General features: G+C 47.4%; 1 protein-coding gene across 3 annotated transcripts in view; it reads left to right on the forward strand.

The window, feature by feature from the left end:
• The first annotated feature begins 10,402 nt into the window (after positions 1-10,402).
• TXNRD2 (thioredoxin reductase 2) overlaps positions 10,403-22,741 on the forward strand; it is a 179,423-nt gene continuing 167,084 nt past the window's right edge. For 2 of the 3 annotated variants that reach the window (XM_040348011.1, XM_040348021.1), the window contains exons 1-2: positions 10,406-10,592; positions 18,293-18,361. In XM_040348011.1, the coding sequence (XP_040203945.1) occupies positions 10,517-10,592; positions 18,293-18,361 (145 nt within the window). In that variant the 5' untranslated portion in view covers positions 10,406-10,516. Of the gene's footprint in view, positions 10,593-18,292; positions 18,362-22,741 lie in introns of all 3 variants that reach the window. The other variant, XM_040348003.1, reaches the window with a different exon arrangement.

The raw sequence follows: 22,741 nt of genomic DNA on the forward strand, positions 1-22,741 counted from the left end.
TTTACGGCGGGGTTCCCCTTAATATCCATTCCAGACCTGAAGGGCCTGGTAATTTAATTTGGGGGAACCCCTACACATTTTCTTGTTTGTTTTATGAATGAATCCCTTTAGAATTGTCAGAGCCGACAATTCATTATAGCCGCGAGTGAATTTTTAAATGACTTTTTTCCTTCTGAATGTCACTTTGTGCAGGGGGAGTTCTAAGTGCGGGAAAAATGCGCTATTTCACATGCTGACATTACACCCCCCCTAGGTACGAAATTTAAAGGAATATTTCACTTTTATTGTTTCACTTTAAGAATTATTAATTTCACTGCTCCCGAAAAAACGGCCGTTTTAAAAAATAAAAAAAGCATTGATACATGTTCCCTGGGGCAGGACTGAGGTCCCCAAACACTTTTTAGGACAAAACTTGCAGATTAGCCTTTAAAATGAACACTTTTGATTTCTCCCATAGACTTCTATAGGGAGTTCAGCGCGGCTTTTCATATTAGTTTCAATGCGCCGGCTGCTGCGCTGGTTCATGCGCCCAATTAAGCCTCCACCCGGAGTACTAATTAATGCATGAACCAGTGCAGCGCACATAGCTTAGTAAATCAGGCCCAGTGTGTTTTTATAGCACCGAACGCTGTACAAATGTGAATGGTCGCCGCCATAACGAGTAAAAAAAAAAAATTATAATAAAAATGCCATAAAACGACCCCCTATTTTGTAGACGGTATAACTTTTGCGCAAACCAATCAATATACGCTTATTGCGATTTTTTACCAAAAATATGTAGAAGAATACGTATCGGCCTAAACTGAGAAAAAAAAAAATGCTTTTTTGGGGATATTTATTATAGCAAAAAGTACAAAATATTAGGGCTGTGAAAATTAAAGATTAATTCCTCGATTAATCGTACATTTTTTGGATTAATGACCAGGTATCAACTCTCTCCCTAAATGTGGGTAGAATTACGCTTTGCAGCCGAACTTCCCCTTTTGGGTAGAATTACGCTTTGCAGCCGAACTTCCCTTTTTGGGTAGAATTACGCTTTGCAGCCGAACTTCCCTTTTTGGGTAGAATTACGCTTTGCAGCCGAACTTCCCTTTTTGGGTAGAATTAAGCTTTGCAGCCGAACTTCCCCTTTTGGGTAGAATTACGCTTTGCAGCCGAACTTCCCTTTTTGGGTAGAATTACGCTTTGCAGCCGAACTTCCCTTTTTGGGTAGAATTAAGCTTTGCAGCCGAACTTCCCCTTTTGGGTAGAATTACGCTTTGCAGCCGAACTTCCCTTTTTGGGTAGAATTATGCTTTGCAGCCGAACTTCCCTTTTTGGGTAGAATTACGCTTTGCAGCCGAACTTCCCTTTTTGGGTAGAATTACGCTTTGCAGCCGAACTTCCCCTTTTGGGTAGAATTACGCTTTGCAGCCGAACTTCCCCTTTTGGGTAGAATTACGCTTTGCAGCCGAACTTCCCCTTTTGGGTAGAATTACGCTTTGCAGCCGAACTTCCCTTGTTGGGTAGAATTACGCTTTGCAGTCGAACTTCCCTTTTTGTGTAGAATTACGCTTTCCAGCCGAACTTCCCCTTTTGGGTAGAATTACGATTTGCAGCCGAACTTCCCCTTTTGGGTAGAATTACGCTTTGCAGTCGAACTTCCCCTTTTGGGTAGAATTACACTTTGCAGCCGAACTTCCCTTTTTGGGTAAAATTACGCTTTGCAGCCGAACTTCCCCTTTTGGGTAGAATTACGCTTTGCAGCCGAACTTCCCTTTTTGGGTAGAATTACGCTTTGCAGCCGAACTTCCTTTTTTGGGTAGAATTACGCTTTGCAGCCAAACTTCACTTTTGGGGTATAATTACGCTTTGCAGCCGAACTTCCCTTTTGGGGTAGAATTACGCTTTGCAGCTGAACTTCCCTTTTTGGGTAGAATTACGCTTTGCAGCAGAACTTCCTCTTTTGGGTAGAATTACGCTTTGTAGCCGGACTTCCCCTTTTGGGTGGAATTGCGCTTTAAAGTTGGGCTTTCGTGCACATGGGTGTGATGATGGTGTATATTTGTGGTTCTTCGGATGTCCAGGAGGTAAATTGCATAATAAAATGTGCAGGTTTGGGAGAGGAGACTGAGGTCCTGTGCATCTTTCTCCTCGCACGTGTGTTATTATTATAGGGATGTACTAAACTGCATATTGCATAGTTGCCAACATTTGAAATTTTTTTCCAGGGACACTTTGCAGCACAGCTATTAATTAATTACCACACTCACTTCCGCGAAGCTCCACCCACTCCGCATAATCTTCGCCTACTTATCAGATTATAGGGTCTACTCAATAAAGAGAGAATTACAGGAAATTGAAACGGGAATTTCAAACTTAAGACCAATGTAGCAGAGTTGGAATAATTCTCCCATTCAGCTGCACTAATTCTGCTTAAAGTTTAAAATTCTTATCACAATTCCCTGCAATTCTCTCTTGGTACATGGTACAGGAGATGCAGAGGTTGCGGGCATGGTACAGGAGATGCAGAGGCTGCGGGCATGGTACAGGAGATGCAGAGGCTGTGGGCATGGTACAGGAGATGCAGAGGCTGCGGGCATGGTACAGGAGATGCAGAGGCTGCGGGCATGGTACAGGAGATGCAGAGGCTGCGGGCATGGTACAGGAGATGCAGAGGCTGCGGGCATGGTACAGGAGATGATCAGAGACTGCAGCCATGGTACAAGAGATCAATGCAGCCTCACCAGTGCTCACCAAATGCAGCCTACCAGTACCCAACAATTGCAGCCTTATAATTGATCACCAATTTCAGCCTACCAGTGCCCACCAAATGCAGCCTCGTCAATGCCCATCAAATGCAGCCTATCAGTGCCCATCAAATGCAGCCTATCAGTGCCCATCAAATGCAGGCTACCAATGCCCACCAAATGCAGCCTACCAGTACCCAACAATTGCAGCCTTATAATTGATCACCAATTTTAGCCTACCAGTGCCCCTGGATCACACAGAAGAGCAGTATCCTGCTGTCACATAGCTTGGATTTAATTTGCCCGGGCAGCCACTGAAACAAAGACTGACTTGCGGTTCCTATGGTACACATCACACTGGTTATACTAACTATACCCCCCCCCCACTCTGATCACACCTCCCCAGATACCCCTAACCTGATTACCCTGATTGGGGGCTAAAAGAGAGCTCAGGCTCAGAGAGAGAGGTGGGGCTGAAAGAGAGCTCAGGCTCAGAGAGAGAGGTGGGACTAAAAGAGAGCTCAGGCTCAGAGAGAGAGGTGGGGCTAAAAGAGAGCTCAGGCTCAGAGAGAGAGGTGGGGCTGAAAGAGAGATCAGGTTCAGAGAGAGGTGGGGCTGAAAGAGATGGAGGTGGAGAGAGAAGGGGGTTGAGTGAGAGAGAGAGATGGATGAGGCTGAGAGAGAGAGAGAGAGAGAGAGAGAGAGAGAGAGAGAGAGAGAGAGAGAGAGAGAGAGAGATGGATGAGGCAGAGAGAGAGAGAGAGAGAGAGAGAGGGGTGAGGCTGAGAGAGAGAGGGGTGAGGCTGAGAGAGAGAGAGAGAGGGGTGAGGCTGAGAGAGAGAGAGAGAGAGGGGGATGAGGCAGAGAGAGAGAGAGGGGGGGGATGAGGCAGAGAGAGAGAGAGAGAGAGAGAGAGAGAGAGAGAGAGGGGGATGAGGCAGAGAGAGGGGGATGAGGCAGAGAGAGAGGGATGGGCAGAGAGAGAGGGATGGGCAGAGAGAGAGGGATGGGCAGAGAGAGAGGGATGGGCAGAGAGAGAGGGATGGGCAGAGAGGGATGAGGCAGAGAGGGATGAGGCAGAGAGAGAGGGATGAGGCAGAGAGAGAGGGATGAGGCAGAGAGAGAGGGATGAGGCAGAGAGAGAGGGATGAGGCAGAGAGAGAGGGATGAGGCAGAGAGAGAGGGATGAGGCAGAGAGAGAGGGATGAGGCAGAGAGAGAGGGATGAGGCAGAGAGAGAGGGATGAGGCAGAGAGGGAGAGGGATGAGAGAGAGAGAGAGGGATGGGCAGAGCGAGAGAGGGATGGGCAGAGCGAGAGAGGGATGAGGCAGAGAGAGAGAGGGATGAGGCAGAGAGAGAGAGGGATGAGGCAGAGAGAGAGAGGGATGAGGCAGAGAGAGAGAGGGATGAGGCAGAGAGAGAGGGATGAGGCAGAGAGAGAGAGGGATGGGCAGAGAGAGAGGGATGGGCAGAGAGAGAGAGGGATGGGCAGAGAGAGAGAGGGATGGGCAGAGAGAGAGAGAGGGATGGGCAGAGAGAGAGAGGGATGAGGCAGAGAGAGAGAGGGATGAGGCAGAGAGAGAGGGATGAGGCAGAGAGAGAGAGGGATGAGGCAGAGAGAGAGAGGGATGAGGCAGAGAGAGAGGGATGGGCAGAGAGAGAGAGAGGGATGAGGCAGAGAGAGAGAGAGAGGGATGAGGCAGAGAGAGAGAGGGATGAGGCAGAGAGAGAGAGGGATGAGGCAGAGAGGGATGGGCAGAGAGAGGGATGGGCAGAGAGAGGGATGGGCAGAGAGAGGGATGGGCAGAGAGAGAGAGGGATGGGCAGAGAGAGAGAGAGAGAGAGAGAGAGAGGGGTGAGGCTGAGAGAGAGAGAGGGGTGAGGCTGAGAGAGAGAGAGAGAGAGGGGGGGATGAGGCAGAGAGAGAGAGATGGGCAGAGAGAGAGGGATGGGCAGAGAGAGAGAGGGATGGGCAGAGAGAGAGGGATGGGCAGAGAGAGAGGGATGAGGCAGAGAGAGAGGGATGAGGCAGAGAGAGGGATGAGGCAGAGAGAGGGATGAGGCAGAGAGAGGGATGAGGCAGAGAGAGGGATGAGGCAGAGAGAGAGGGATGGGCAGAGAGAGAGGGATGGGCAGAGAGAGAGAGGGATGAGGCAGAGAGAGAGGGATGAGGCAGAGAGAGAGGGATGAGGCAGAGAGAGAGAGAGGGATGAGGCAGAGAGAGAGAGGGATGAGGCAGAGAGAGAGAGAGAGGGATGGGCAGAGAGAGAGGGATGGGCAGAGAGAGAGGGATGAGGCAGAGAGAGAGGGATGAGGCAGAGAGAGAGGGATGAGGCAGAGAGAGAGGGGGATGAGGCATAGAGAGAGAGAGAGGGATGAGGCAGAGAGAGAGAGGGATGAGGCAGAGAGAGAGAGGGATGGGCAAAGAGAGGGATGGGCAGAGAGAGGGATGGGCAGAGAGAGAGGGATGGGCAGAGAGAGGGATGGGCAGAGAGAGAGGGATGGGCAGAGAGAGAGGGATGGGCAGAGAGAGAGGGATGGGCAGAGAGAGAGAGGGATGGGCAGAGAGAGAGGGATGGGGCAGAGAGAGAGGGATGGGGCAGAGAGAGGGATGGGCAGAGAGAGAGGGATGGGCAGAGAGAGAGAGGGATGGGCAGAGAGAGAGAGGGATGGGCAGAGAGAGAGAGGGATGGGCAGAGAGAGAGAGGGATGGGCAGAGAGAGAGAGGGATGAGGCAGAGAGAGAGAGAGAGAGGGATGAGGCAGAGAGAGAGAGGGATGAGGCAGAGAGAGAGGGATGAGGCAGAGAGAGAGAGGGATGAGGCAGAGAGAGAGGGATGGGCAGAGAGAGAGAGAGGGATGAGGCAGAGAGAGAGAGAGGGATGAGGCAGAGAGAGAGAGGGATGAGGCAGAGAGAGAGAGAGGGATGAGGCAGAGAGAGAGGGATGAGGCAGAGAGAGAGGGGGATGAGGCATAGAGAGAGAGAGAGGGATGAGGCAGAGAGAGAGAGGGATGAGGCAGAGAGAGAGAGGGATGGGCAAAGAGAGGGATGGGCAGAGAGAGGGATGGGCAGAGAGAGAGGGATGGGCAGAGAGAGGGATGGGCAGAGAGAGAGGGATGGGCAGAGAGAGAGGGATGGGCAGAGAGAGAGGGATGGGCAGAGAGAGAGAGGGATGGGCAGAGAGAGAGGGATGGGGCAGAGAGAGAGGGATGGGGCAGAGAGAGGGATGGGCAGAGAGAGAGGGATGGGCAGAGAGAGAGAGGGATGGGCAGAGAGAGAGAGGGATGGGCAGAGAGAGAGAGGGATGGGCAGAGAGAGAGAGGGATGGGCAGAGAGAGAGAGGGATGAGGCAGAGAGAGAGAGAGAGAGGGATGAGGCAGAGAGAGAGAGGGATGAGGCAGAGAGAGAGGGATGAGGCAGAGAGAGAGAGGGATGAGGCAGAGAGAGAGGGATGGGCAGAGAGAGAGAGAGGGATGAGGCAGAGAGAGAGAGAGGGATGAGGCAGAGAGAGAGAGGGATGAGGCAGAGAGAGAGAGAGGGATGAGGCAGAGAGGGATGGGCAGAGAGAGGGATGGGCAGAGAGAGGGATGGGCAGAGAGAGGGATGGGCAGAGAGAGAGAGAGAGAGAGAGAGAGAGAGAGAGGGGTGAGGCTGAGAGAGAGAGAGGGGTGAGGCTGAGAGAGAGAGAGAGAGAGAGAGAGAAAGGGGGGGTGAGGCAGAGAGAGAGAGGGGGGATGAGGCTGAGAGAGAGGGATGGGCAGAGAGAGAGGGATGGGCAGAGAGAGAGGGATGGGCAGAGAGAGAGGGATGGGCAGAGAGAGAGGGATGGGCAGAGAGAGGGATGAGGCAGAGAGAGGGATGAGGCAGAGAGAGGGATGAGGCAGAGAGAGGGATGAGGCAGAGAGAGGGATGAGGCAGAGAGAGAGGGATGGGCAGAGAGAGAGGGATGAGGCAGAGAGAGAGGGATCAGGCAGAGAGAGGGATGAGGCAGAGAGAGAGAGAGGGATGAGGCAGAGAGAGAGAGGGATGAGGCAGAGAGAGAGAGAGGGATGGGCAGAGAGAGAGGGATGGGCAGAGAGAGAGGGATGAGGCAGAGAGAGAGGGATGAGGCAGAGAGAGAGGGATGAGGCAGAGAGAGAGGGATGAGGCAGAGAGAGAGGGATGAGGCAGAGAGAGAGGGGGATGAGGCAGAGAGAGAGAGAGAGGGATGGGCAGAGAGAGAGGGATGGGCGGAGAGGGATGAGGCAGAGAGAGAGGGATGGGCAGAGAGAGAGAGGGATGGGCAGAGAGAGAGAGGGATGAGGCAGAGAGAGAGAGGGATGGGCAGAGAGAGAGGGATGAGGCAGAGAGAGGGATGAGGCAGAGAGAGAGAGGGATGAGGCAGAGAGAGAGAGGGATGAGGCAGAGAGAGAGAGGGATGAGGCAGAGAGAGAGGGATGGGCAGAGAGAGAGAGAGGGATGAGGCAGAGAGAGAGAGAGAGGGATGAGGCAGAGAGAGAGAGAGGGATGAGGCAGAGAGAGAGAGGGATGGGCAAAGAGAGGGATGGGCAGAGAGAGGGATGGGCAGAGAGAGGGATGGGCAGAGAGAGAGGGATGGGCAGAGAGAGAGGGATGGGCAGAGAGAGAGGGATGGGCAGAGAGAGAGAGGGATGGGCAGAGAGAGAGGGATGGGCAGAGAGAGAGAGGGATGGGCAGAGAGAGAGAGGGATGGGCAGAGAGAGAGGGATGGGCAGAGAGAGAGGGATGGGCAGAGAGAGAGGGATGGGGCAGAGAGAGGGATGGGCAGAGAGAGAGAGAGGGGTGAGGCTGAGAGAGAGAGAGAGGGATGAGGCTGAGAGAGAGAGAGAGAGAGGGGGGATGAGGCAGAGAGAGAGAGAGAGAGAGAGAGAGGGGGATGAGGCAGAGAGAGAGGGGGATGAGGCTGAGAGAGAGGGATGGGCAGAGAGAGAGGGATGGGCAGAGAGAGAGGGATGGGGCAGAGAGAGAGGGATGGGGCAGAGAGAGGGATGGGCAGAGAGAGAGAGAGAGAGAGAGAGAGAGAGAGGGGTGAGGCTGGGAGAGAGAGAGAGAGAGAGAGGGGTGAGGCTGAGAGAGAGAGAGAGAGAGAGAGAGAGAGAGAGGGGGGGATGAGGCAGAGAGAGAGAGAGAGAGAGAGAGGGGGGATGAGGCAGAGAGAGAGAGAGGGGGATGAGGCTGAGAGAGAGGGATGGGCAGAGAGAGAGGGATGGGCAGAGAGAGAGGGATGGGCAGAGAGAGAGGGATGGGCAGAGAGAGAGGGATGGGCAGAGAGAGGGATGAGGCAGAGAGAGGGATGAGGCAGAGAGAGGGATGAGGCAGAGAGAGAGGGATGGGCAGAGAGAGAGGGATGAGGCAGAGAGAGAGGGATGAGGCAGAGAGAGAGGGATGAGGCAGAGAGAGAGGGATGAGGCAGAGAGAGAGAGAGAGAGGCATGAGGCAGAGAGAGAGAGGGATGAGGCAGAGAGAGAGAGGGATGGGCAGAGAGAGAGGGATGGGCAGAGAGAGAGGGATGGGCAGAGAGAGAGAGGGATGGGCAGAGAGAGAGGGATGGGCAGAGAGAGAGGGATGGGCAGAAAGAGAGAGGGATGGGCAGAAAGAGAGAGGGATGGGCAGAGAGAGCGAGGGATGGGCAGAGAGAGAGAGGGATGGGCAGAGAGAGAGAGGGATGGGCAGAGAGAGAGGGATGGGCAGAGAGAGAGGGGGATGGGCAGAGAGAGAGGGATGGGCAGAGAGAGGGATGGGCAGAGAGAGAGGGATGGGCAGAGAGAGAGGGATGGGCAGAGAGAGGGATGGGCAGAGAGAGAGGGATGGGCAGAGAGAGAGGGATGGGCAGAGAGAGGGATGAGGCAGAGAGAGGGATGAGGCAGAGAGAGGGATGAGGCAGAGAGAGGGATGGGCAGAGAGAGAGAGGGATGGGCAGAGAGAGAGAGGGATGGGCAGAGAGAGAGAGGGATGGGCAGAGAGAGCGGGATGGGCAGAGAGAGAGGGATGGGCAGAGAGAGGGATGAGGCAGAGAGAGGGATGAGGCAGAGAGAGGGATGAGGCAGAGAGAGAGAGAGGGATGGGCAGAAAGAGAGAGGGATGGGCAGAGAGAGAGGGATGGGCAGAGAGAGAGAGGGATGGGCAGAGAGAGAGAGGGATGGGCAGAGAGAGGGATGGGCAGAGAGAGAGGGATGGGCAGAGAGAGAGGGATGGGCAGAGAGAGAGGGATGGGCAGAGAGAGGGATGAGGCAGAGAGAGGGATGAGGCAGAGAGAGGGATGAGGCAGAGAGAGGGATGAGGCAGAGAGAGAGAGGGATAGTGGACAGAGAGGGGTGCTGACAGAGAGAGGGAGTGGCTGTGAGATCCCTAGCCCTGTCTGTATCTAAAGATAGGTCCATCTGTGTCCGTGTATGGTGCCAAGTACCTTATTGATCCGGGAGGTGCTCGCCTCTGCTGCTTCTTCCAGCAGCTCCCTGGCAGATCGTCCTTATCCTCCAGGCCTCACTGACTGCTGCTGGGGCACAGAGGAGGCTGGAGGAGACTGTGTGCAGCGACATTAGATCGGTGTCACTGGTCTGGCTGCTTTGAAATCTCCCGCCCACACCCCTTTCCAGGCACAGATTGGCGGCACAGGGGGTTGTGGGCGGGCACATGGGGAGGAGGTTAGTCCTGGTATGGATACAGCGGGAGCCGTGCGGGGGATGTGGACAGTGCTGCGAGCGGGTCAGTGGGCGGCAGACGTAGGGGGCAATGAACGTGATCACGAGTTCGGATGCGGCACCTGCCTTTCCCACTAGCCGGGACAAGTCCCGGCAGGCTAAATTAGCCGGGACTAGGTCCTATTTCACGGGACTGTCCCGTTAAAAACGGGACAGTTGGCAAGTATGATATTGGGATGATTTGATTATTGGCTGCAGTAACAACAGAGTTATTACCATATACAGTAAATCCTTGGTTTGCAAGCATAATTCGTTCCAGAAACATGCTTGTAATCCAAAGCACTTGTATATCAAAGCATTTTTTTATAGGGTATAAAAGAGAAAAGAGGAGCATCTAAGTGTAGCAATACGTTGCTAAATGTTGTACCGTCATTCAATGTAACCATATTGCTACACTTAGAGGCTCCTCTCCTTTTTTTTTACTTAGTTGTGACATGACGCTACTCTTATATCAAGGCAAACTGTATTAAAAAATTTTGCTTGTCTTGCAAAACGCTCTCAAACCAAGGTTTTACTGTATGTAAATAGTACACTGCCACCTAGTGAGAGTTCTGAGCATTGCAGCCAATCGTTCCAAAGAATATGCAGTTTAGTACGTGCCATTACTATAACCTGTGTAATTACACCGTGCTCAAATCTTTATAATGATTAAAGCCACGCCTACGTTTCATAGCGCTGCTCCTCTCCTTTCCATGGATGATATACGTCACACATTGTGTACAATAAGCCCACATGATAAGACACGCTCACATTTATGTGACAAGAGAAGACTAATGTACAGTGTAGAGCGGCACACGTAACACACCAGGAAGTCTATACATTTTAGTGTTATGCTGTACTCACGTGACAGCGCACGTCTGCCGAGTCCGTCCGCAGTCATGTGACAGGGGGCGTGACCCGACCTATAGAATATACATAGACTGAGGCTGACTGTAAAAAATAAAATAGGATTTATGTAGGCAGTCTTAGTGACCCTGGCACGCCTGCCTGCTACATCGGTTGTGGGTATAAACATTTGAGTTTGTGGTGACAGGCGCACGGAGGGCAGCCCGCGGGGTCCTGATACACATGGCGGCGTTGTGGCGGTGCTCGGCGGGGAGAAGGGTGACCACTCTAACCCTCAGGTGTAGCCGGGGACTGACAGGTACAACGGGCTGGGAGAGCTGTACTAGGGGGGGCCTTATGGGAATATGAAGAGCTGGTGGTATGGCATGCTGGTCGCTGTAGTTCTACAGTTGTGTAATAACTCTATGGAGGAGGCGGAGGGTGTCCTTGTAAATGGGGTCATTATACAGGAAGTCCTCTTTCGTGTCTCTGGTATCCAGTCCTTATTTATTGAAGTACCTGTACTGACAGCTATGTGTAGGGTGACAGTCATTGCCTGCTCTGTTCATGGGGGTTGTCTTCATTTGCTTTCAAGTAGGTCTAAAGCCATGACTGTATTTGTGTTCATTAGATAGAGCAAGGAATAGTGAAGTCTCCTTGCAGGTATTTTTCACTATCTGCCTGATTGGGGATATTTTTCTTCACTTCCTGTTCAGTAAATGCAACAGGAAGTGGGAGGAGATATCTCCAAAGTGAAGGAAATCTCCTCCTCCTCCTCCTCAAAAGCAAACAAAATTGATGTATTCCCCCCCCCCCCCCCCCCTACGATTAGAGCTTTCTTTTGGTAGTTTATTTTTTCGCTTTCTGCTATTTAAAAAAAAAAAATGATTTCTTCATCAATTTGGGCCAATATGTATTCTACATATTATTGGTGGAAAAAAATACCAAGACGCGTATATTGATTGGTTTGCGCAAAAGTTATAGCGTCTTAACAATGGAAAAGATTTATGGATTTTTTTTTTTCTCACTTGTAATGGCTGTGATCGGTGACTTTTAGCAGGATTGCGGCGGACAGATCAGGCACCTAGCTGAAACTTATGACACTTTTTGGGGAACCAGTGACATTATTACAGTGATCACCGTCGTTGTACTAATGACACTGGCAGGGAAGGGGTTAGCAGCAAGGGCAATCAAGGGGTTACCAATGTTCCCTCGGGGTGTTTCTAACGGCTCGTTTTACGCTGGATGCAGACACGCTTTGTTAAAGCTCTCTGAGCCTAGGTTCACATTGGGGCGATTTGAGAGATCAAATCGCATGACAAGTCACAGCCTGTTGGAGGCAATTGCACTGTTCCTGCACTACTTTTGCCGATTTCAGGTGCGACTTTAATAGACAGATGTCTATCAAGTAGCACCTGAAATTGCGCTGACCTTGCTTCTTTGAAATCGCACCACTTCAAGTGAAGTAGTGCGATTTCAAAGTAGCATCAATGTGAACCAGGGCTGAACGCCACTAAAAAGCTCCTGTCACTAAATTAAATGTGTTCCTGCAAAGTACATGCAATCTCTTCCCCTAGAAAAGCATCCTATACAGTATAGTAAAACACTGCTTAGGCACATGGTTAACCCTTTGAGTGCCCTAGATGTTTAACCCCTTTCCAGCCAGTGTCATTAGTACAGTGACAGTGCATATTTTTAGCACTGATCACTGTATTAATGTCACTGGTTTCTGCAAAGTGTCAGTGTTTGTCTGCTGCAATATTGCAGTCCAGCTATGTCACAACTAAGGATGAGCTCTGACTTGTTCGCATAGAACACGTGCAGAGCCCGCCAGGAAGTGTGCACGGCGCTGCGCTAATAACAGACAGGGAGACATTTCACGATCCCTGCAGCCGAGCATCGGGACAATGTCTCCCTGGCTGTGATTAGCACAGCGCCGTGCTCACTTTCTGGCGGGCTCTGCACGTGTTCTATGCCAACACGCCGGAGCTCATCCTTAGTCACAACAGAACTTGGCTCCGCCCTCTGTGTCATTGGATTTAATTGAACGCAGCGGAAGCCAATGGCTGCACGACTATAAATCTATCCAATCAGGACAAATCAATGTACACATTAGCCAGCAGACCAGGAATCTTCAGTTCATTCGTCCAAAGGTTTTTATTGCAGAAAGATCACATCACAAAGACAAGTTGGTATCCGGCTAGTAATCGCTGCAGCACCCATTATTGACGAGCCTTGTTTCCAGGAATGTGCGCGATAGGAATATAGACAAGGCTACTTAAAGCTGGTTGTAAGCCTGCTTTAAATTCCAGGTTCTTTCGTTCCACCAGTGATCCCGGAACCACTACAAGCAGTCAGGCTGGCTGCCCAAAGGGTGTCTGTCACATCCGGTTTTGGTTCTGTGTTTACCTGGCTGGTGAAGTTAGAGAAGCAGCCAATCAAATTGATCACAGTTTGATCAGCTGTCTTGGAGGGCAGAGGAGAGATCAGGGGTCTAATCCAGTGGTTCGCAACCCTGTCCTTAAGTACCCCCAACAGGCTGTGATTGCAGGTTTTCCATTATCTTGCACAGGTGCTTTAACCACTTTCCTATCGTTGAAGTCATATGACATCCTGGAATTAAGGGGGGGCACTATCTGAATGATGCCTGCAGCTACAGGCATCATTCAGATATCCTTCTTTTCAGCCGGAAATTCTGTGCACCATAAGAACGATCATACAGTAGCGGCAGTTCCACCGATTGATCGTTCTTATAGGCGGCTGGAGGGGACGTCCACCTGCCACCATCTGGTCCTTCTCCAGGCTCTCCCGTGCCATTGGGGGCCTGGAGAACGAATCGGCCGGCGCCGGATGACGAGGATAGAGATTTTCATTTTTTTTTTTTTCCTGATCTCATGCTTTCCAGCCTGGAGGAGAGATGTCTTATTGACCCCACATCTCTCCATAAAGGGATGTTTACATTCCTTGTAATAGACATAAAGGTGTTAAAAAAAAAAGTAAAATAAAATACATTTTTTTTAAACGCCCATGTCCCCAGTAGCTCGCGCCCAGAAGCGAACACACGCGTAAGTCCAGCCCACATATGTAAACGCCGTTCAAACCACACAATTCTAGCACTAGACCTCCTCTGTAACTCTGAACTGGTAACCTGTAAAAAAAAATTAAAGCGTCGCCTATGGAGATTTTTAAGTCCCGAAGTTTGGCACCATTCCATGAGTGTGCGCAATTTTAAAGCGTGACAAGTTGGGTATCTATTTACTTAGCGTAACATCATCTTTCCCATTATACAAAAAAATTGGGCTAACTTTACTGTTTTGTTATTTTTTAATTCATGAAACCATTTATTTACCGTGCGAGATAAAGTTGCAATGACCGCCACTTTATTCCCTAGGGTGTCTGCTAAAAATGATATATATATATATATATATATATATATATATTTAAAATGTTTGGGGATCTGAGTAATTTTCTAGCAAAAAAAGTATGATTTTTACAAGTGCCAGAATAGGCCCGGTAGGGAAGTGGTTAAATCATAGTCAATGGCTTGGTATTTTGGACAGCTATTTTATCCAAGAGAAATTCCCAAAACATGGCCTAGTGGGGGGAATTAAGGACAGGTTTGATAACCACCCAGTCTAATCGACCACTGATCTCTCTATAACGAGTACCTGTTGCTGCCCAAGCTATCACAAGTAATGTTGTTTATCCCATGTAATAGTAATAAAGTTAAATAAAAAAATTAGAAGGCACCCATGCTCAAGTGCAAACACGCATGTAGGTCCCACACACACATATGTAAACAGATTGCACCACAAATGTAAGGTATCATCACAAACGTCCACGTGAGAGCAAATATTTTAACACCAGAGGTCATGTTTAAAGAAGAAGTTTGCCATTTGAAAAAGAAATGCACGTTTTACAGGTACAAAAAAAAAATGTGCATTTACTCTATCTCTGAAAAAACGTATTTAATACAGCAGCACTCCCCTTATACTTACCTGAGCCCTGTAATTCCCGCGTCAGGAACAAGCACATCAGCTCCGGCCTGTGTCCTGTGTCTTGATTGGATAGATTGATAACAGTGCAGCCATTGGCTCCCGCTGCTGTCAGTCAAATCCAATGACACGGGCGCCGGGGGGCAGAGCTGAGTCCTGTTGTCTGTGTCAATAAATGCGGGACACGGGAGTGAGCCTGCACGGGTGTCCTGTCAGAGAGCGCTTCTCAGACGAGACACTCGAGAAGAGGAGGAGCCAGGAACACCACTTGGGTAACACAGAAGAGGCGGATCGGGGACCATTCTGTGCAAAACCAACTGCACAGCAGAGGTAAGTATGACATTTTTTTTTTTTTTTAAAAAGAGGAATCTGTACAACCCCTTTGAGAACACAGAAATGCGTTATTTATCACTTGCTAGGAGGCAGTTTGTATTTTAGGACAAAATAACAGTGAGGGAACACTGCACTGGCCAGTTAGGCTTAATTTCCACTGGCGTTTTTACAGCCACTTTTCTGAGCATTTTTTACAGCTTAAAAACGCCTGTCCATGTTATTCTATGGCATCATGCCCACATAGGCGTTTTTGAGCTGCAAATGGCAAAGGTGTTTTTGAGCTGTAAAAAAAACGCGGGACCAGGGCGTTCTGTGGCTCCAGCAATAGAGCTGTAAAAACGCCAGACATTAAAAAACGCGCAAAAACGCTACCGCGGCTTTTTTTTTTGAAAAATAAACATGGACAGGCGTTTTTAAGCTGTAAAAAAGGCTAACACAAGTGGCTGTAAAAACGCCAGTGGAAATGAAGCCTAAATGAAAAGTATACAATGTATCGGTGTGGAAATGTTTTCCCTGAGCTCAGGAATGAAAATAAATTGTAACATTTCAACATCGTTCTGTGAATGAAAGCACACTGGATTGTTTTCTGTTTCAGTTTTTCTGTGTGCATTTATTTATTTTCACAAAAAAAAAAAAAAAACATGCAGTATTTATCTCTCAGTAAATTGCTCTCAAAGGCTTCTAGTATAAAAACGTAAAGCCTAGAACGGGCATCAAACCAATGAATGAAAAATGCATTTAGCCCCCGTTCACACTGAATGCTACTTTGAGATTGTGCTACTTTACTTGACGTAGCATGCTTTCAAAGCCGTAGGTCAGTACAATTGCAGGTGCGACCCCTGTCAGTGTTAAATGGTTTGTCTCATCCCTACAACTGATAAATTCTGCAAGAGGGCTTGTTCTTTTAAAAAAATACTTACTGACCAATTGAAAGTTATTTTTATTTTTTTGGGCTAACGCAGCGTCTGAGAATTGACAAGCTACAATGTAAGGTTTGCTTTTGGGTTTAGTTCTGCTTTAATAGAATTTCTCCATTAAAGGGGTTGTATATTTTTTTTTTTTTTTTTTTCTAAATAGGTTCCTTTTAAGCTAGTGCATTGTTGGTTCACTTACCTTTTTCCTTCGATTTCCCTTCTAAATGTTATTTTTTTCTTTGTCTGAATTTCTTACTTCCTGTTTCTCCTCAGTAAACTTGCCCCCAGCGTCTCCCCGCAGGGATGTAGTCCCAAGGGAGGGGGCGAGCACGCAGACTAACCCCCAGCCAGAACGGCTCAGATGATGGGGCAAGCTTACTGAGGAGGAACAGGAAGTGAGAAATTCAGACAAAGAAAAAAAAACATTTAGAAGGGAAATTGAAGGAAAAGGTAAATGAACCAACAATGCACGAGCTTAAAGGAACCTATTTAGAAGATAAAAAAACAAACCTTTACATCCCGTTTTAAGAAAACAAAAAAAACTTCCAAACTCCCTCTTCATCAGGGCTACAAAACAGACATAAAACATAATGAACTAAACATTTTGTTTAAAAAAAAATGCTAAAAATATGTACACGCACACACACTTTTTATCCATTCCATAGCTACAGTGTGTGTGTGTGTGTGTGTGTGTGTGTGTGTGTGTATATATATATATATATATATATATATATATATATATATATATATATATATATATATATATATATATATATATATATAATTATTTATAGTGTGTGTATTAGTTATTCATGTTGCATCTGAGCGCTGCAGTTTGCCACCTGTCCAAATGAGCCATAAAAGATCTCTCAGTAGCTTGGAAAATATGGTCCAAAAATTAAAGCGGTTGTTAACCCATTCTGTACAAATAAGTCTATCCTCTCTGGTTATTAATGTAAGCTGTCCCTGTGTCTGTGCCTTATAATTTTTTAAATTTTTTTTTAGTGCAGCTATATACCTGATTTCAGAGCACCGCTCGGTGCTCACATGATCGGCCGCCTCTCTTCTCTCTCAGCCTGACAGATGTAGCAGGTGGGACCGGGAATCCCCTGGTCATGTGAGCGCAGAGCAGCACTTTTGAAATCAGCTGCATTATTTTTATAAGGCACAGACACTGGGGCAGCTTACATTAATAAACAGATATACATGGCTCAGCAGCCATGATGAACCATGGTCAGTTTACAAAGGGACAGGGCAGGATCAGCCTGGTATATCGGGTGATACAAAGGGCAAAATGACACAGCACAAGCACTGTGCTGTATGTATAACATGCTTTAAAGGAACATGATTTTTTTTTTTTGGTAACAAACAATTTAAATAAGGCTTAATAACTGATCTTTGGCTTACTACACTATCCATCTCATTCTGATCACTGTTATTTGTGTTTTACATGCAGTGTTAGTGGACACAATGCCTGGTGAGGCAGTGTGACTGTGACGGACCCCCGTACTCAAGATGAGTCTTTCTGCCGTATCGCTCCTCTGTCCGGTACCACACAATCCAAGACTTCTTAGCTTTCCCATTCACTAGTCATAGTTCAGTGTAGGATAAAACATCAGACAGTTTATTAGAACAAGAATACAAGTCTTATATACAGTTAAAGAGGAGGAGGTTCCTACCTTCTGCTCATATTACTCTAACAATTCACCTGTAACCAGAAACATAAATTAACACAAGCTAAATAACTGATCCCTTAAAGCAGCCGATGTGACTCCCTAACTACAATACACATTATCATACACATCAACACAGAACTCCTTCATACAATTGCAGGGTTAATTAGCACAAACAACAATGGGTGAAAGACTCTTAAATGCTGTGACAAGCCATACTAGACTCATCTACCTTATAGCAGACAACAAACAGACAGATGGCTGGAGTTGACATCAGCATCTCCTAACAGTATGTGTCCCACCATTATGAATCGGCCACTATTTCTAATATGGCATATACAGGGTTCCCAGAGTCTGTGTGTCTTGGGGGGACATGGACCTTAAAGCGGAGGTTCACCCTAAAAAAATGATCTACCATCCCATCCAGCATACTTGCGTCAGCTACAGTATGCTTTTTTTTTTTTCTCGCTGTACTTACCGTTTAATCGTTGATTTTCTTTTCTTCTTCCCGCGGGTGAAAAGGCGTTCCAATGAAGGGGCGTAGATGATTGACGTGCGGCTACAGCGCGTCGCGCTTTCCGAAAATAGCCGGACTAGGACTCGGCTCTTCACGGCTCTATACCGCGCCTGCGCACAGACTAGGAGCTGACTGCGCAGGCGCCGTATATTGCCGAGTCCTAGGTCGGCTATTTTCGGAAAGCGTGACGTGCTGTAGCCGCACGTCAATCATCTACGCCCCTTCATAGGAACGCCTATTCCCCGTGGGGAGAAGAAAAGAAAATCAACGATTAAACGGTAAGTACAGCGAGGGAAAAAAAAAAAAAAGAAGCATACTGTAGCTGACGCAAGTATGCTGGATGGGATGGTAGATAATTTTTTTAGGGTGAACCGCCGCTTTAATCCAAAGTAACAGCACCTCAAGGGTCCCCAGGACATTTTCACAGAATTGCAGAAATTGTGTTACAATATATTTTATTTTATATTTTTTATAACTATAAACTTTCTGTTGTATCTTAAAAAATAAATTAGAACTGAATGGTCAGTTAATTATTGCTTGTTTTGGTTATCCTGTCATCTGTTCTTTTTATTTTTTTTGTCCCACAGCCTTGCATTATGATTATGATTTGTTGGTGATTGGTGGAGGCTCTGGAGGTCTTGCATGTGCCAAAGAAGGTAAGATTCCAGTGTTTGTAACTAAATGGTGACTTCAGTATCTGGATCTAATACGGTGTGTGTGTGTGTGTGTGTGTGTGTGTGTGTGTGTGTGTGTGTGTGTGTGTGTGTTTTTTTATTTTATTTTTTCGCTTTTGCTCAATTGAGGGTCAGACATGTAATTTCAGGTGATGCTGCCCAGCTTTGATGAATCTTGAAAGTAGCAGTCATGTACATACTATTAGTGGTTAAAGCTGGCCAGTAATATTCTTGGAACCGTAATAAAATATTTTTTTATTAAATATTTTAAAACCCAGTGAAGGTGAGTTCACCTCTATTTTCATTGTCTTACCTAAGATGTTCATTTACAGCAGTTCTTCAGTATGTCTAAATATGAATATGCAGTCTAATCTGCATCAAAGTAAATCCGGCCATACATGGATCGAAATTTGTCCGGTTCAGCAGGGACTGGATGAATTTCAATCCATGAATGGGCAGGCTGCTTTACACAAGGCGATCTGTCGATCGACTTATGTACTACCAGCCTGTTGGAAAATGTTCTCAGTATCGCCAGCTATATCAATGATGATCAGTTTATTCTGACGATGGTGAAGTCTCCCCGCTGTCAGAATACATTAGTGCAGCAAAAGGGATTTCCCAATCAACATCGATTGTGTGGATGTGGGAATCAAGTTATGTATGGCCAGCCTAAGACCTAGTACACTTAATAATATAACAGACCTGATTAGACATGCCCCCATCCCCCTTCTCTGCATCACAAGTTTGTGTAAGGAAGCTTGTATTGTGTATGTTACTTAGCTCTGTTTGCACAGACCACTGCAGTGTGAGTGCCCATTCACACCTGAGCGTTTTGTCGCCTGAAGCGCGACGCTCCAAAACGCTAGAGGGAAAAAAATACATTATTCTCAATGGAGATGGTTCACATCTCCACTCAAAAACGCCTGACGCTGAACGCCTGAAGCTCAAACAAGTTCCGGACCCTTTTTTGTGCGCGAATGGGGCGGTTTGGGCGTTTTTGAGCGTTTGTGTTTCCCATAGAAAGTAATGGAAACGCTCGATTCAAGCGACTAGCGCGACTACGGGCGTTTTGTCGCTTTATTCAATAGAACATTTCACCCAGGCAGAAGATTAAAAAAATCTACCAACATAGCAACAAGTGATGAAAAGATGATAATTTTTCCTATTGGCTAAAATAACAAACGTCGAAGTACAAAAACGTCAGACGACGCTGTATGCAAATGCGCAAATACACATGAATACACGCGACAAAACGTAGAAAAAAAAAACGCCGGAAAAAACGACTAAATAAGCTACGCTCAGGTGTGAATGCAGCCTAAGAGCCAGTTCACACTGGGGCGACCTGGGATCCGACTTCAAGTTGCCCCAAGTCGTGCGGTCGAGAAAATGAATGGAGCCATCCGACTTCTAGTAAACTTGTAGGCAACTTGTACCCATTGATTTCAATGGAAGTCGCCTCAGACGTCAGATCACTGTCTTAACTGAAGCAACAATACAGGAAGATAACATACATTTCTCAGGCAAACCCCCCCTCCCCCTCTCTCCCGCAGAGCTGATTGTTGTTTGATTGGCCACTGGAAAGCCTCCTGTCCTGGAGGCGACTTGAAGTTGCCTTGTACTGTCCTGGAGGCAACTTGTTGTCTGATGATTCATACTCCAAGTCGTGTCCAAGTTGCCTCCCAAAGTCGTGCTGGAAGTTGTGTTGCCCCTGTGTGAATGGGCTCTTAGGGCTGGAAGTGGAATTGTTTTAAAGGATTTTCAAGCAAACGTAAAATCACAATTCATAACATAATGCAGAAATACAGGATTATACAGTAATAAAAAGGTGTAAAACTTAATTGAGCCTTAAAATTAACTTTCTATTATAAATAGTAGGCTGCCATTGCAAACTTACCGTTGCAAAATGCTAGTTGCTTGTCTGTTGTGCTGACTCATTGGCTTCAGTACTTTGAATGTATCTCAGGAAAGTCAAACGTCTGTATTTACATTTTTGTTTTTGGTCAGTGATGCAAGAGGGTCCCAGCTTGACTGCACGGCAATATTAACCGGTCCATGACGTCACAAGGGGGCAGGGTCACCAGATGATGTAGCCAGGTGGCCCCGCCCCTTACCTATATAAGAAATGGCAGAGCCTGCAGTAGGCAATCAGCCTTCACCGACGGTGGAAGCGTCTTTGTTTTTTGTTAATTTTTATTTTTCGGTCCGGTGGGCGGCCTGATTGATGGTGGATTTACATCAGGGGGACACTATTTTAAATTTTTTTAATAAATTGTGTTTTTATTACCTTGTGACACTTTTTTGGTGAATGGGTACGACACTCATTAAGGGGGCGCAATCTGAGGGCCCCCTTCTTAAAGGGGGGGCTTCCAGATTCCGATTAGCCCCCCATCAACATTAGGACAAGGTTTTTTTGGGGTGGGGGAGGCAGAGCGCCCCAAAGCACCCACCCCCCCATGATGAACTCATGTGGACTGGTATGGTTCAGGAAGTTTGCGCTTGCTCTCCCCCCTCTTCCTGACCAGACTTTTTTTTTTTTTTATTATTTGGCAATGAACTTTTAATTTTTTTTACAATCGGCTATTAGCGGGGTAGCCCGGCCCGCTTCCCGTCCCTCAGCTTAGCAACCGCATTGACAAATACCGCATGTGATGTCGCCAGAAAAACCCTGGTGGTAAATATCTCATGCTTTAACGCTCTGGTCCATTTTGTGAATTGAACTGAGCTTTTTATGCGGTATTTACTGGCACATTTTATTTTTTTCCTGGTAAATACTGCATAATCGTTGTGTGTGTGTGTTTTTTTTTTTTTTGTGTAAATTGGACTTTGTTTACCTCATGCTTTAATTCATGCAAATGAGTAACATGATATGCCCAATAATCTCTGCTATTGAGGGACCACTGGAGCGAGTTGGGAAGTACCTAGCAGATCCCCTGATCAAGGAAATTGTAATGGAATTACCTTCCTATGTTTGGGACACATGTGATGTCCTGACTAGGATAACTGGGGTGGAGGTACAGGGGGGTGCCATACTTGTTGGCATCGATGTGGAGTTCCTATATACCTCCATCACTGTGGGATAGCTGTGGTGGCCCACTTTGTTTCCAAAAAGTATCCTTCCATGGCATCACAGAATGAGTTAATTCTGGAACTTTTGGAATTTTCCCACACATAACTGTTTCTAGTTTTTGGCGGCAAACTATCGACAAATAAGGGGGAGCTCTATGGGGGCACCTTGGGCACCTGCATACGCCTGTCTTCACCTGGGGTGGTGGAAGGAGTCCCTGGTGTACCATTGTATGATGTACCTTGGTCACATATCACTGTGGCTAAGGTACATCGATATTCTTATGGTCTGGAATGGAGGGGTACAGGAGTTACATGATTTTATGTCTGAGCCTAATGCAAATGATAAAAATATCAGGCTCACATATACATGGGACCTCCAAATCCTGCCTTTCCTGGACCTCTTGATTGCCATTGACAGTGGTTGGCTGGAGACCAGAACGTTTAGAAAAACTACTGCAGCCAACATGTTTCTCTTGGCCTCCAGCCACCATCCACCATTAAGTAGTGAGAGTTCAACTGGGCAGTTCCTCCGCATTTGGAGAAAGTGCTCAAATGTGACTGCCTAAATTTCCTGTATAGTAAATCAGACTCAGATTGGCAGGCAAAGGGGCTATTCCCATAAAAACATCAGACATGCACGCAGGATGGCCTCATTGACCGGGCGTAGTGATCTCATTACCCCCCAAAAGAAACAAGATCTGCATCACACGGCTACTACACAGCAAATTTCCCCAGTACTGTTAATCCTCTCCAAACATTCCTGGCCAGACAATGGTTCTCTTGTCTATTGAAGGGCCGACTGACATCCAAATGGCCTTTTTTAATTCCTTAGAATTTTTTTTTTCTTAAATACTTTTTATTGAGTTTTTATGTGGGGGGGAAAAAAACTACTCCGTGCCATCAAATTGGAGGGATACTGGAAAGGATAATGGATCTTATACTTCAGGTGACCACTTCAGGGAGATATGCTGAGGTTAAGAATAATACATCTAGGTGTACCTTCAAATAGCAGCAGCGTTAGGTCTTTACTGCTACTAGTAGGGTTGAAGTAAACAAGCAAAGGAATCTAGATCCTATTGTGTTGCTTTCATGATGTCTGATTCTAACCACACATGCCAGATTTTGTCAAACTCAGCTGGGCAGCATCTGGCGAAATAGTCCGCTTTGTATAATGGTACAGCTGAGTTGATCAATGATTTCCATGAATTTTAGGGTGGGTACCTCTGGTTGTTTCCATTTTTATGAGTAAAGCCTTCCTAGCATAAAATAATAGGAGTCCTATTAGAGTTCTGGTTG

Source organism: Rana temporaria, chromosome 1, assembly GCF_905171775.1.
Source record: "Rana temporaria chromosome 1, aRanTem1.1, whole genome shotgun sequence".
In the NCBI taxonomy this organism is placed as follows: Eukaryota; Metazoa; Chordata; class Amphibia; order Anura; family Ranidae; genus Rana; species Rana temporaria.